Source organism: Myodes glareolus, chromosome 9 (genome assembly GCF_982192425.1).
Source record: "Myodes glareolus chromosome 9, mMyoGla1.1, whole genome shotgun sequence".
NCBI lineage: Eukaryota > Metazoa > Chordata > Mammalia > Rodentia > Cricetidae > Myodes > Myodes glareolus.
This window is the reverse complement of record NC_142034.1, coordinates 70711667-70727904: the sequence shown is the minus strand read 5'-3', so window position 1 is coordinate 70727904 and position 16238 is coordinate 70711667. Positions and strand designations below refer to the sequence as shown.

General features: G+C 43.7%; 1 protein-coding gene across 1 annotated transcript in view; it reads right to left on the bottom strand.

The window, feature by feature from the left end:
* Positions 1 to 16238, bottom strand: part of LOC146892919 (organic cation/carnitine transporter 2) — a 30568-nt gene that overhangs the window by 12558 nt on the left and 1772 nt on the right. The window contains exon 2 of the mRNA XM_087910634.1: positions 8398 to 8501. Coding sequence (XP_087766760.1) covers positions 8398 to 8501 — 104 coding nt within the window. The remainder of the gene's footprint in view (positions 1 to 8397; positions 8502 to 16238) is intronic.

The following is a 16238-nucleotide window of genomic DNA, read 5'->3' as shown; positions in this document are numbered from 1 at the left end:
AGATGTACAAAAAAATCCATCTCTTCATTTATTGCGGAAGTTTCCACAGATCAGCACAACAGTATCTATTGGAGACGAAACAAATACGAAATATTTAGTGTGATGAATTACAGAAAATGCTATTTGTAATTCAAAATAAGGGGAGGATATGGGCTAGGCAGAGGGCATGCCTAGCAAGCACCAGGACCTGGATTCAACTTCCAGCACAAATGAAAACAAAAACAACCCAACATACAAAACCGTTTATTACAGGGACAGATTACAGGCAACTGCATGAAGGCGGCCAGAGAAGCAGGAGACTTGCATCATTATCGACAGTGCAGACTGCTGTCTTTCTTAGATTAGCATGCTTCTGTTTTCTTTTGGTCATGGCTCTTTTTGGAGAATACATTCACCCACACTGTCTGCATGGAGGACCTTCTCCTTAGTCCATGCAGACTCACACACTATGGGAAACACCCTCGGATACACCCAAAACAATGCTTTCTCAGGTTTGTAGGTGTCCATCTGCTTACTGTGTTGCAGTTTTCCTGAGTAGTATCATATGCATATGTGCGTGTATGCGTGTGTATGTGTTTTCATGTGCACATGTGTGTATGTATATGCATGTAGAGATCAGAGGTCAATCTCAGTGTCATTACTTGGATCTGTCCGCCTCATTTTAAGACAGGGTTTCTCACTGGCATCTAGAACTCACCCATTAGCTTAGGGTGGCTGGAAAATAGGCTCCAGGGAGCCTCCTGCTTTTCCATCCCTGGGATTATAAAGCAAAGTCACCCAGCTGTTTACATGGAAGTGGTTCTTCTATAACCTTATTCAGTGAAAGCTTTTTTGCGATTTTTGTTTTGAATAATGTGTACATATATGTTTGTGGGGTAGGGGTACATACATGTGTCAGTACAGGTGCTCATAGAGACCAGAAAATGAGATTTCCCACAGCTGGAGCTGGAGCTGGAGCCAGCTGGGAGCCGCCTAATGTGGGAACTGGGAATGGAACTCTGGGCCTCTGCAAGAGCAGTGAGCACTCACTGCTGAGTGTGTCTCCAGGCCTGGAAGTGGTTACTCACGGGTGCTAACTTGGGTGGGGCAGACACTGGATGGGCTTCTGAGGCACAAAGTTCTACCGCTTGACTTGCTGGTAGTTGTCAGACAACCTCCATTTTGGTTGAACTGTGACAATGACCAAATCTAAAGTAATTTGGTTTCCAGAACTGAAGTAAATATTTCTCTAGATTCTTACTGTCCCCATCCTTAAAGACTCCCCCAGTCATGACCCATAAAGGGAGATGTTGATCCATGATCACATTCTGATTATTCCTAGCAACAGTCAACTATGAACTAAAAAAGAAACTTTTCTTTTTTTTCTTTCTTTCTTTTCCTTTGTATTTTTGAGAAAGTGTTTCTCTAAGTAGTCCAGGTTGTCACGGAACTCACTTTGTAGACCAGGCTGGCCTCAAACTTGGAGATCTGCCCGCCTCTGCCTTCCAAGCACTGGGATTGAAGGTGTGCACCACCACTGCTGGGCTAAAAAGGAATTTTTTTCAATCTCCTTCCCAGATCCCTTGCTATGAAAAGTGTAGAAGAGACCGCCACTATGCACGTCTGAATATCACGCCTGAACTCTTTTCCAAACTCTGCTATATTAATAACTACTTTAATAAATCTCCTATCCCAAAAGAACAATGTACCTCAATCACTTCCCACCTTGACCTACAAATGCAAAAACCTTTCAGTTTATTTCCTGGAATAATTCATCAAACCACACAATTATTCTATGACACTTTCTGTATCTTACTTTAAAAAACAAATTTGTAGCTAGGTGGTGGTGGCACACACCTTTAAGGCCAATAATTAGGAGGCAGAGACAGGCGGATCTCTGTGAGTTGAGGCCTGGTCTACAAAATCAAGTTCCAGGACAGCTAGGGCTACACAGAGAAACCCTCTCTTGAAAACAACAACAACAACAACAACAACAAACAAAAAAAACAAGAACAAAACAAAATAAAACAAAAACCTGAAACCAACCAACTAACCAATCAAACAAACAAACAAATGTGTTTGTTGGTTTATTGATGCTAAAGTGGGTTCCAAAAAAGGAAGGAACAAGTCAATCTGGGGAAAGCAGCAAATTCTGTTTGAGTCTGATCTGAGCTGGCTCATACCATGTGCATTCAATGAATGCTTACTTTCTTATATTAGAACTGGGAATATTTCTGCTTTAAAAGAATGCCACCTCTGCCCTCAAGAGGCTACTGTCTGATTGGTGAGACAATATCAATCACACTTTAATCAACCATGCTACTGGACACACCATTACACACTGAGACAAGGGCATAAAAGGAATGGTCCCCAGGTCCATGGAGACACAACAAAGGAACTCAGACTCTAAGGGCAGGGATTGGGCATCCTGAGATGATCTCCCTGACAATGGGGCAATGGCAAGGTCCAAAGGAAAAGAAACTGGTGGTAGTTGGGGAGCATTCAGCCTAGGCAATGCTTCCCAACCTTCCTAATGCTGATACCCTTTAATACAGTTTTTCATGTTGTGGTGACCCTCAACCATAAAATTATTTTTGTTGCTACTTAATAATGGTAATTTTGTTACTATTATGAATCGTAACCTAAATATCTGATATGTGACCCCTGTTAAATGACTGTTTGATCCCCAAAGAGGTCACAAACCCATGTTGAGAACCACTGGTCTAGAGGGAGAGATCATTAATCTTATGATACACTTTCCATTCATGAATTTCTCACTGGTGCTATGAAGGAAGTCTAGGAATTGAGGTAATGGAAATTGCCACCTTGAGCCACCTGCTGAGAAGAAAAAGCATTAGGTGGGGAGTGGGGTTGGTGGGTTTCCTGAACCCAAAGCTTGAGTGGCAGGCATGAATTGCCCAGCAGAAGAAGCCTTTGGTGGAAAGACTGAACTAAAACTGTATAAGGCTTTGTGGCTATGAAAGAGGGTTTGCTACTTTTCTTCAGTAGAATAGTTTTAGGTGTTTATCTTTGGGTTATCATAATCCAGGCAGGCGTGTAATTGGTTTCTATTGGATGAAGCCAGAGATATAGATAAATATTCTAAAATGCCCCATAGCAACAAAATTAAATTGCTCAAAATGTTATTAAAGAGGAAATTGAGAAATTCTGGTCAAGGAGACTCTCATTTGCATGCACTGTTCTGTAAGGAAGGCATGGCACAGGTACAAGGCAGACTAGTACAAACTCTACCCCTTTCCTTCCAATGGCTGCTCAGGATGAGAGAGACCTAGGGAACCCTCTCATGCCACTACTCTTTGGCAGCTGGAGGTTGTGAAGAAAAGAAACTTGCTTTTGTTGTTTTTAAACTAAGTCTTTTTTTATATTGATATTTATTGAGCTCTACATTTTTCTCTGCCCCCTCCCTGTTTCTCCCCTCCCCTCTTCAATCTTCCCTCAAGTCCCCAAGCTGCCAATTTATGCAGGAGATCCTGTCTTTTTATACTTTCTACTTCCTATGTAGATTATATCTATGTAAGTCTCTCTTAGTGTCCGTATTGTTGTCTAAGTTCTCTGGGATTGTGGTTTGTAGGCTGGCTTTCTTTGCTTTATGTTTAAAAACCACCTATGAGTGAGTACATGTGATAACTGTCTTTCTGTGTCTGGGTTATCTCACTCAAAATAATGTTTTCTAGCTCCATCCATTTTCCTGCAAAATTCAAGCTGTCGTTATTTTTTTCTGCTGTGTAGTACTCCATTGTGTAAATGTACCACATTTTTCTTATCCATTCTTCGGTCAAGGGACATTTAGGTCGTTTTCAGGTTTTGGCTATGACAAACAAAGCTGCTATGAACATGGTTGAGCACATGTCTTTGTGGCATGATTGAGCATCCTTTGGGTATATACCCAAAAGTGGTATTACTGGGTCTTGAGGAAAGTTGTTTCCTAATTTTTCTGAGAAATCGCCACACTGATATCCAAAGGGGTTGGACCAGCTTGCGTTCCCACCAGCAATGCAGAAGTGTTCCCTTTTCCCCACAACCTCTCCAGCATAAGTTGTCATCAGTGTTTTTGATCTTGGCCATTCTTACAGGTGTAAGATGGAATCTCAAAGTTGTTTTGATTTGCATTTCTCTGATAACTAAGGATATTGAACATTTCCTTAAGTGTCTTTCAGCCATTTTAGACTGTTGAGAATTCTCTGTTTAGGTCTGTACTCCATTTTTTTAAATTGAATTATGTGTTCTATTGGTGTCCAATTTCTTGAGTTCTTTATGTATTTTGGAGATCAGACCTCTGTCTGATGTGGAGTTAGTGAAGATTTTTTCCCCATTCTGTAGGCTGTCGCTTTGTCTTGTTGACCGTGTCCTTTGCTTTACAGAAGCTTTTCAGTTTCAAGAGGTCCCATTTAATTGTTTCTCTCAGTGTCTGTGCTGCTAGGGTTATATTTAGGAAGTGGTTCCCTGTGCCTGTGCCAATGCATTCAAGTGTACTTCCCACTTTCTCTTCTATAAGGTTCAGTGTGGCTGGCTTTATGTTGAGGTCTTTGATCCATTTGGACTTGAGTTTTGTGCATGGTGATAGATATGGATCTATTTTCATTTTGCTATATGCTGATATCCAGTTATGCCAGCACCACTTGTTAAATTTGATTTTTTCCATTTGATATTTTTTGCTTCTTTATCAAATATCAGGTGTTTGAAGATGTGTGGATTGATATCTGGGTCTTCTATTCAGTTCCATTGGTCCTCCTGTCTGTTCTTAGGCCAATACCAGGCTGTTTTCAGTACTGTAGCTCTGTAGTAGAGTTTGAAGTCAGGGATTGTGATGCCTCCAGAAGTTCTTTTATTGTACAGGATTGTTTTGGCTATCCTGAGTTTTTTGCTTTTCTAAATGAAGTTGAGTACTGTTCTTTCGAGATCTTTGAAGAATTTTGCTGGGCTAAACCAAGTCGTACCATATAGCTCAGGTTACTCTCAAAGTCTATCTTCCTGCTTAGCCTCTAGGGCCTGGATTATAGGCATGCACAACCATACTTAGACCAGAAAACCTCACTGCGAACTTTATTTTTAATTTGTTATATTTCTGGACGGGGTGGTGGCAGGGTACATGCGGTAGTCCGAGAACAATTGGTTGGAGTTGGTTCTCTCCTTCTACCACATGGGTCCCTATGACAGAAATCAAGTGGCTGAGCTTGGCAAGTACCATTACCCAGAGCCATCTCTCCCACCCACAGACCTCACTTTTAAAGGCTGTCAACAAAATGGCAAACATACATATTTACAAAACCAGGAACTATTAATCTACTTCTTCCCAGTGTTGAACCTGTATCATAATACAAAAAGATAGTCTGATAATGTCACATAAAGCTACGGCAATAGGGTTATTTTAACCGAACTTGAACTTTAGACTTAGTAATATGCTAGGAAGAAAGATCAACATTTGTCCAACATAAAAAGTTACTGTTGAGCCCAGTGGTGATGGTGCAAGCCTTTAATCCCAGTACTTGGGATGTAGAGGCAGGTGGATCTCTGTAAGTTCCAGGTGAGCCTGGTCTACACAGCAGTTTCCAGGACAGCTAGGGCTACATAGTGAAACCCTGTCTGGAAAAACAAAAACAAAAACAAAAACATAAGAAAAGAAAAAAAGTTACTGCTGCTCCTCTGAACACCAACTGAGGCCATAATCTGGTTTGATTGTCAGCCTGGTACTCAGAAGTAGTGAAGTGCAGAGCCGTCCTCACAAGCCCCAGCACATCTCTGGCTGTGCAACAGGCTGTGGCAGTGCTGGGTGCTGCAGGCAAGGACGCAGGCAGAACCCAGCACTCAGTGCTTTCATTTACAGGCTGAGCATTTCCAGGGTGAGCAAGCTTGCTTAAGAGAGATTTCAGGTGCAAAAGCCAACACACACACACACACATACACACACACACACACACACACACACACACACATACACACACACACACTCAGAGAGGGGTGTCATGTATCCCAGGCTGGCCTGTAAATCACTATGTAACTGAACATGACCTTAAACTCGTAATCCTCCTGCCTCTGTCTTCTAAGTGCTGGGGTTACAGGGGTGCACCACCACACCTGGTTTATTCTACACACCTGGTGTGTAGATCAAACCTAGGGTTTCATGCATGCTAGCCAAACACTTCACCAACTGGGCTACATTCCTAGCTCCCTGACTCCATCCCCCCTCTGTAGGGAAGGTGATGCCTAGCATGCTCATGAATTTTGTTTCCATTGTTTCTTTGGGAGAAAACCCTTTAGTGTGGGACTTCCCATTTCCTTAGGTGATCATAGTGTTCCATGTATGGGTTTTTTTTTTTTTAAAAAATTTATTTATTTATTATGTATACAGCATTCCATCTATGTATGCCTGCAGGCCAGAAGAGGGCACCAGACCTCATTACAGATGGCTGTGAGCCACCATATGATTGCTGGGAATTGAAACTCAGGACCTTTGGAAGAGCAGGCAATGCTCTTACCCTCTGAGCCATCTCTCCAGCCCCCCATGCATGGTTCTTAAGATGGCTCATAAAGATCTATTTAACCTAGCAAACAACTGGCGTGGTTTCTACACTCAGCTTGGGCACTTCCTCCTTGCTTTTGACATCAAATTAATTCCTTTGAGATTCAGTGGTCATTCTACCCTTAAATTCCTCACTTCTACTTGAAGAACCTCTCAGCCTGCTCCTGCCCCTCCTCTGTCATTACACCTACAGGAACCTCTCACGGAGTGGCTATACATCTAACAACACACTGAATCTCTCCAATTAGGGTTTTTTTTTTTTTTTTTTGATTTTTGAGACAGGGTTTCTCTGTAGTTTTTGGTGCCTGTCCTGGAACTAGCTCTTGTAGACCAGGTCCAATTAGGGGTCTTGTAATCACCCCAGATTCAATACCTTCCTATTGTATCCAATGTCTCCCCTGCAAATGTGGTTCTTTGTCTTAGCTATGGAGGCCAGAGGCCTTTTCTGTCTGCACTCTCCACATGTGACCAGTCAGCAAGTCTTCCTGATTTCATCTCACCTCTCCAGCCTTGGTCCTATGCTCAGCCCCTATCATCATCTGCAAGAACCACTGAAAATATTTTAATTGATCCCTTTAAGTTCTCTCTTGTAAACTGGGTGTGGCAGTGCACGCCTTTAATCCCAGGACACAGGAGGCAGAGCAGATAGATCTCTGTGAGTTCAAGGCTGGCCTGATTTACTAAGGGAGTTCCAGATAACCAGTGCTGTCCCACAGAGAAACCTTGTATTGAGACGAAGAAAATGACGAAGGACTGCGAGGGATGCTATCACCCACTGATACAAGGGGTCGGATCTAATGAGAGTTTACCAAGGGCAGTTGGACTGCGACTGAACGAGCACGTGATCCAACCAGATTCTCTGAATGTGGCCGGATTCTCTGAATGTGGCTGGCCCGGAGTCTTTCTGAGAAGCCATGGACAATGACACTGGGACTAGTTTCCTCTGCATATACTGGATTTTTGGGATCCAGTCGGTTTGGATACTCACCTTCCTGGACCTGGAGGGAGGGGGGACGAACTTGAACTTCCCACAGGGCTGGAAACCCTGACTGCCCTTAGGGGCAAAGAGGGAGGAGGAGGGGGGGGAGTGGGAGGGTGTTGGGAAGAGGGGTGTAAATGGAAACTTTTATAATTTAATAAAATTACTTTCAAAAAAAAAAAAAGAAACCTTGTATTGAAAAAACAAAACACCAAAAACTAAAAGAAGAGAGAGTGTGTGTGTGTAAGAAAAAAGGTCTCTCTTATTTTCCTTCCATCAATACTAGACTGTCAAATTCTTTTTTAAAATTCATGTCTGATAGTCATTAATGTAACTTAGATAAAATCTTTGAAATTGTACAACTAACAATTATTATCTTGGTCATACAGTAAGTGCCATAACCACAGGCCACTTAGCTAAGGGACACCAGAGTTCTGCTCCTCACACCACTAACTGACCAGTGAGATCTCAATCTTCTCTTACCTTGCTCAGGGAGAAAAAACCCTATCTTTAGAATACAGATGTGGGCACCATGGTATTGCCTAGTGCTCTACAATACAGCTCATTCACACATGTACAGCGTCAACCTCTCTCTCCCTTTCTCAGAAATAGGAGAGTGCTATAATCTCCCAGGGAAAGGAGGCCACACATATGTAGAAGTGAATCATGGCAAGGCAACTGGTCATTGGACCATGGGTACACATGACTTAGCAAGCTCAGGTTTCTCTGTTCAACAAAAACTGGGAAATTATGTGAGGTTGTTGGCCCATTTGGAAGTTGTTGGAAGTCTATGCTACACATAGATGCTGCTGCTTCTGAAATTAATGGCCATGGTCTAAGAGAACACCATCAGCTGAAGGAAAGGTATATACTCCTGGATCAGTACCAGACACCTTACCTGTCTGAGAGCTGTCCCGAAATGAAGGAGCCTAAGAGCACACCCACGAAAAACAAGGAGATGGTGAGAGGGCCTTTCCAGTCATCGTTACACACCAGGTTCCACTGTAGGAAAAGCAAAGGGATGCATCCATCACTTCTTTTCTGAAATATAAGGCTTCTTGCTAAATGAACTGGAATACCCTGCATCCCTGAATGTTCTGAGTATATGCGCTCACTAATGCAAGCAATGGCTCATCTGGGCAGCAATGTAGAGAAAGCAGGAGCCTCTCCCCCTCTATCTTGTCTCTTATAGCACAAACTCCCATGCATTGCTTCATTTGGGGAGGGGATTGAAGAAAGCATCATCATTCTACCCAGACACTGACCTATGGTCAGCAAGTCCTGGTGTACTTACTACTAAGAATCCAGAGTGGACCACAGGCTGTAGAAGAGGCAAGGTATCTTTGCTTAATATACTTTAGGCCACTGGAGCTATGAGAGTCAAGAGTCAAAGCAGCCAGTAGAAGATCCAGGCCAAAGGTCCTTGGGTGTTCTGTGCAGACCTGCTCCTTTGGCTCTGTTGGGTTCCCACCAACGCCAATGGTCCCTCAGTCCCTGTGATATCCTGGTCTGGAATATCTGGTTCCACACATCATCAGGACGAAGCCCAGTTGTGCCTAAGAGCTATAGATGAGGATTCTGAAAATGGTTTTAACTGTGTAGTGGTTTGAATGAGAATGCCCCTAGAAGTTAATAGATTTGAATGTTTGGTCACCAGGGAGTGGCACTATTTGAAAGGATTAGGAAGTGTGGACTTGTTGGAGGAAGTGTGTCATTGGGAATGGACTTTGAGGTTTTCAAAAGCCCAAGCCAGGCCTAGTGGCTGTCTTCTTCTGGACATAGAATTCTCAGCTACTTCTCTAGCACCATGTCTGCCTGTGTGTCACCATGCTCCCAGCCATGACAGTGGACTAAATCTCTGAAACTGTAAGCAAGCCTCAATTAAATGCTTTTCTTTCTAAGAGTTGCCACGGTGTCTTCACTCCAATAGAACACTGAGTAAGATAAATACCTACTCAAGTGTTAACTAGATTTCCAACCTCACATAAGCCCTGTCCATCATACTGAACAGTGCTTTAATTTCCTTGTCTAGAAAAGCAGAGATTAGGGTAGGAAACAGAATTCACTGCTTGAGTTCCTAACATTCAAAATGTGGTTCCATCCACAGTTACCACAACTAGAAAATAAAGTATACAGGGAGGAGTGGGGTACATGGAAAACAGTGACACTTAGACATCTAGCTGTCTCACCCTAATATAGAGCAGGAAGACTGAAAGAAAGTCCAAACAGAGACTTTGGTGTTTCCCAGAAAGATATTGCTTTGTTAGAGACGATGTGCAGTAGGAACCTCAGTAGACCTTATAAGTACAGCCACCCTCATGGCAACTAGAGCTCCCTCTGCTGGCATAAACTATAGTCTGCCTTCCACAGAGCCTGCTGCCTCCCCAGTACTCAGCAGAGGCTGGGAGAGTGCTGCTCTCACAAAGAATGTCTTCTAGGCTGGTGGCAGAGGAATAAGCAGCAGGGCCTCTCTGCTGTCCTGGGTTCATGCAGTCACCTATACCTGGGTGTGGAGGGCACCAAGCTAGTTGCACATAAAGAACCTCCACTGCTGCCTCAGGCATACTACGAGCTCTCCACTTTGGAGTAAGACGTACTTTAGGATGAGTTAAGATGGGTGGTGATCCCCAACCCAGGGGATAATTGTGGATAGCTGATCTCCAAGTCAAAGAGCAAGCAGAGACCACCAGGAGTCAAGCATGCTGAGCATCAGGACCTAGATGCTCTCGCTCCTCCAGGTTCCACCTGCCTTGGTGGTGCTAGCACCCAGATACTGGGTAGGTGGATAAATATTCCTATAGTGACCACCATCCATATGTGACTGCTAAAGCCATATGAATGGTGTGTGTCCTAAAGCTGAAGAAGTCAATGATGGCAGGCAGCGTCTGAGCTTCTGTGAAGCTGTTTGTTATAGACTACATTATGGCTACTGTCATTCTCAAATATGATAAAATGTATTACTTCTGCTAAAACAAAGATGAAATGAGGGTAAGTTGCTGGAAGCTGTTTATCACCACATCCATTGTGATGGTTTGGAACTGATAAATCCATGCTAGACAAGAAATCCATTCAGAAGGTTGCGATGAAGTTGAGTTGGTAGAGTGCTTGCCTAGCATACATGAAGCCCTTGCTTCAATATCTAGTACCTACTCTTAGAGAGAAGGATCGGAAAGTCAACATTCAAGGTCATTCTCAGATACATGGTATTGTCAAGGTTAATCTGGGCTAGATTAGACGATGCCTTTTAGAAAAAAAATGAGGAGTTGGAAAAGAAGATAAAGGAAAAAGAAATGCACACAGGATTCTATAGCTAAGTTCTTGAGTTGTGGATTGGTGTAGGAGATTCTTCTGTTTGTGTGTTCCTTTCATTGGTTGAATAAAGAGACTGCCTTGGCCTTTTGATAGAGCAGCCCTTAAGTGGGCGGAGTAGACAGAACAGAATGCTGGGAAGAAGGGAAGTGTGGCAGACACCATGAATCTCCAGACCGAGACAGACGTAGGTTAGAATCTTTCCTGGTAAGCCACGACCTGTGGTGCTACACAAATTATTAGAAATGGTTAGATCGAGATGTGAGAGTTAGCCAATAAGAGGCTAGAGCTAATGTGCCAGGCAGTAATTTAATTAATACAATTTCTGTGTGGTTATTTTAGGGGTTAAGCTAGCCGGGTGGCAGGATGCAGCCCACCGCTCCTCCTACAACAGTGGATCTTAGTAAGTTTACCCAAAACAGGCTTCTGGGAACCAGACACTGCAAGGTTGGATGCCAAGTGAAAGCAGATGAAATTGTTCTTACGGTTTGTAGCATCTTTCAGGCCTTCACCCCATCTGCTTGATTTATCTTGTCCTTAGTCTAGGCATGAGCTTAATTCACTGAAGTGAGTATTCTGTTACCTACCACTGACAGTCCCTGATACCTCTCAGGGCCTGGCTTACATTAACATTTGTCTCCTACTGGCTATAGGGAGCCTGTGAATAGTCAGTTAAGGACAAGAGTTCTCAAAAGCACAGGGTGAGTCCCACCTATTCATTCACCTGCCAACCTTTATATCCAGTGCAGTAAGCATTTGGAGTTGGCCTGAATTCTTGTTGGAGGGGTGGGATCATAGTCAAAGTTACACATTCCAGCTTGATGAGCTCACACACGAACCTAGTATTTCTGTACTCATCTGGCTACTCAGCTATAACTAAGGCACCCGAAGGCTAGGCCATCAATGCTTCTTCTACTTGGTAGGTGGCTCTGTAGTACTGGCCATGCATCAAGCTTCATAGATGGAGAACTGGAAGAGGGGACCCAAACTTAGAGAATCGAGAATAGCTATGACCAGGGTCCACACTTCTTTCTAGTCAGAAATGTGTCTCTCTAGTAGTAGTGGGTTCAAGGGTATATTAACATAGGTGCTAGCGCTCTCCAAACTGTCCACTTAGATAGACTCTATCTCATTTATGTCTCAATCACCAGAGAATTTTTTTCCAGAGAATCCCATGCCCTCTTTTGGCACTTCATGCATGTGGTACTTCAAACACATGCATGCAAAACACTCACAAAGATAAATCTTTAAGAAAAAAAACAACTGTTCAGATATTTTAAAAGAAAAATCACATCTTTTACTTTTATTTTTATTATTTATTATTATTATGTAATGCATATGTAGTATATGTGTATGCATGTCTGTACAGGCCTTTATATGTACATACATGGAGACTAGAGGAGTAAGTTGGGTGTCCTGCTTTATTCCTTTGAGATGGGCTCTCTCACTAAAGAGCATAGCTATGCTTGACTCCCTCCACACTTTCGCTTTCTGAGACAGGGCTTGGCTGTGGTCTCAAACTCTGAGAGCCACCGCCTCTACCTCTTGGAGTGCTGATACTAAAGGTGTGCCCCACCACACACAGCTTTCTATTTTTCTTTTTAAAAATGATTTAAAAAATTGTGTATGACTTCTTAAACTTTATGTGTTTATGTGAGTGTATGTCACATGTGTATACTTGCCTGTGTATACAACACCAGAAGAAAAGTGTTGAATCCTCTGGACCCAGAATAACAGGTGGTTGTGAATTGCCCATGTGTGCTAGAAACTGTACTCAGGTCCTCTGGATGAGCACAAAATGCTATTTAACACTTAGACATCTCATAAGTCCCACACCTCTTTCCTTCCTTTCTTCCTCCCTCCCTCCCTAACTTCCTTCCTCCATTTTTTCCTTCTCTCCTCTCACCCCCCCTTCCTTTTTTTCAGTGTGGGAGCTGGGATCCAGTGTCAGCAAGCATACTTACCCTGAGTTATCTTTCAGCCTAAATAAGCACTTCTCTACCTCATATATAATGAACATTCCTTTCAACAATGGGAAGAAAAGGGTAGGAGAAAGAGAGAGGAAGAGAGGGACGGAGTGAGGGAGGGAGAAAGAGAGAATACAGTCTTCTGGGACTAAATGTTCTTGCACCCATGAACCAGCTGGAAGAGAAAAGTGATAGGATCTATGTCCAAGAGGCACAAGTCTCCCTGAGATGTACCTAGTGTGTCTGCATCAGTGAGCAAGCACACTAGCAGGTCTCACTTCCTATTGACAGCCATTAATCCCTAAAACATTGTTCTGCCCCAACTACAATTAATGGTGAATTCAAGCTATGAGAGTTTGCAGTCCCAACAATCAGGAATCTGAAGCAGGAAGACCACTTGTGGTCAGCCTAGTCAACTTAGCAAGAATCAATTTCACAAAATAAAATTGAAGAAAAAAAATATAGTGGATCCTTGCTTCAGGGCTTTCAGGAAAGAGAAGTAGTACCTGCTCTAATAACCTCTGTCATGCCCACCGTGCCCTGAACAGAGCAATGACCTGGGAACTAAATGATACATGGCTGAGTGGCTCAATGGATAAAAGGGCCACTGCCCTTCAACACCATCATTTCCTTTATGGTGTTGGGCCCATCTGCACAGAGTCCAGATGAACTCCAGACTTTCATCTGTAGGATGAATTCTTTCCTTTGCTCTATGACTCCTGACTGTGTCACTATCGAACCCTGACCCAGAGTGCTGGTTCTCAGTAAGAGAGGGCTCAGTGTGACTGCTCCCATCAGCTGTGTCTACTATGGCTGTGCGTGCATAAGGAGTTAGGGCCAGCAAGTGGCTTTGGTTTGCCATTTAGCTACCAAGGCAAAGATGAGTGTCTGTGAGTCTCAGAAGTGGTCAGGGCGTGGACGAGGGGGTGGCTAACACAGGTAAGCAGTAAGGTCCTGGCTCCAAGGTTCTTTGGTCTCTATTTTTCAGACTCATGCCAAACCCACCAACTAGGGTGCTAAGAGTTTTCATCCAGTGGGTTGTGGATAACAGTGGGAAGAATTCCCATTTTCCAAGATGACCTAGGCAAGACTGATGAAAAATCTAGTCTGGAACACCAGAGAGCACCAGAGAACAAGTTGGAGTCCTGCTGATGCCTTGACAAGATACTCATGGAAAGCAGAGATGGGTATAGTGTAGGACAATGCAGAGCCATGCCAGACTTCAGCTGAAGGAGCCCGAACTCATAGGCACCAGAAAGCCATACAGAAATGTTTCTGCCTGCAGGCTTGGCAGCGTTTCCGTGAAACCACAGAGCAGGTGGCACAGCAATGTAAAAAACAGGCAGGTTCTCAGAAGAAGGGGTAGTCCTGGATCAGAAGCACAGCATGGTGGGTAGGAGTTGCCAGGTGCCCCAGAGATGAGCAAGGGGCAGGAAGAGGGGCCAGCCTACAAGCATGTACCTCACCAAGCTTTCCTGAAACGTGGGCTCACAAAGCTCTCTGACCTCACAGAAAGGATCTCTTTCTTTTGGCCAACCCCACTGCCTGGTTTTCAATGCACACAGAGCCAAGCTTCAGTCAGTGTGTGTGTGTGGGGTGGGGAGGGGAGAATCACATTTCCCTTAAAGCATTCCAGTCAGTTTGTAGTTTCTCAAGTTTCTCTTTTGTCTGTCAGTTAGTTCTTAAACTTTCTATAAAGGCTCATAAATTATTTTCCCAATCACCCAATTTCAATTAAAAGAAATCTCCTTCAAGCTGGGCTGTGATGGTGCACACCTTTAACCCCAGAGTTTGGGAGGCAGAGGCAGGCAGATCTGTGAGTTCGAGGCCAGCCTAGTCTACAAGCGCTAGTTTCAGGACAAGCTCCAAAGTCACAGAGAAACCCTATCAAAAGCCCACAGAAAAACCAAAAAAAAAAAAAAAACCAAAAAACAAACAAACAAAAAAAACCTCCCTCATCTAGCATCATGTCAAGATTCAGGGAGACACAGAAATCTAATCTATTGCAAAGTTTAGTACTTCATGCATGTAATTTAACTTGAAAGTGAAAGAAGAGAAAGAGGAAGAGGAGGAGGAGGAAGAAGAAGAGGAGGAAGAAGAGGAAGAAGAAGAGGAAGAAGAAGAGAAAGAAGAAGATGATGATGATTATTATTATTCAAAACCAGTGTACTTAAAAGACCCCTACTTTGATTTGGGGTTGAAGGCAGGCTTAGAGACATTTAGCAGGCAGGGGACTGACTAGCTGTGGTCAGCAGGCTAGGTGTGGGTTGTCTTGGAAAAAGTCATCAGAATGTTAATGCAGCAGCTTTCAATAGCAGTTGCTCATCTAAGACGACAAGCCTTGAACTTCAAATCAGGCATTCCAGTATTCCCAAACAAAAGAGCTAAGTAAAGTATTAAACTCGCCTCCTGCAAAAACTGCTGACCTGTAAGTAGGTGAAAGGGCATACAGCTCTTACGAAACTGCTAAGGCAGCTCAATAACATCCAGATCCATTGGGGAAAAAAAAGACACTATGACATTGGCAGCAGTGGTAGGTCAAAAGGATCTGAACTTTTGCTGCTTAGTTTTCCTCTGGGGAGCTCACCAATACTGCGTCCACCCTAAGCAGCAAGCAGCATGACAGTGAGTGAGGGCAAGTGACACAGGGCAAGCCCAGTACCCTCAAGATCAGGTAAAAGTTCAAGAGATGTCAGTATGTCCCTTCAGATTTCAACTGCTCCGTCTCTGGGCAGCCAGAAACAGATCTGAGGAACGGGTGTCACCCAGTAGCTTCTGTCGGATTCCACTTGCCTCCAAGCACTGTGAGTTTGGAGACCAGGATGTGGAGCAACTGAGAATCTCTTCTCTGTGGACTCACATATCAAAGGCACTAACTAACTTAGTCAGTACTGGTTTTTTGTTTTGTTTTTGCTTTGTGTAGTCCTGGATGTCCCGGGACTCACAGAGATCCACCTGCCTCTACCTCCCGAGTGCTGGAATTAAAGGCATGTGCCAGCACGGCCTTTAACTTTCACTCTACTTACTTAGGTAGCAGGTAGGCATAGGTTTTGGAGACACTAAACCTCAAACATCCAAAGAAAGCAGGCAGTGATTTTTGCAGGGATGCTCTCAGACTCTACCCTTGAAGGGTGACAACCCCCTGTAGCAACATACCTGGGAGCCTCTGTAAGGAGGGAAGCTCAGTCTCGGCCTCCAGGAGGCTTAGATGCCACACATAGACCCCTAGCTTCTCCTTATTGCTATTGCTATGCATCCTCCTGTAACCATTTCTTGCTCTTGGATCTGGACCTAATGGTTAGGTTCACCAAGAAGTTATCTCCTTCAGAGGCCTAACTGATCAATCCCTATCCCTGACATTCAGTGACCCTGTTGCCCAATGGTTATCACATAAGGCTCTTTCATTGTTCTGCATACTCAGTACTGCTGAGAGCCCAGGAAATGACAACTGGTGCCTAAGTCC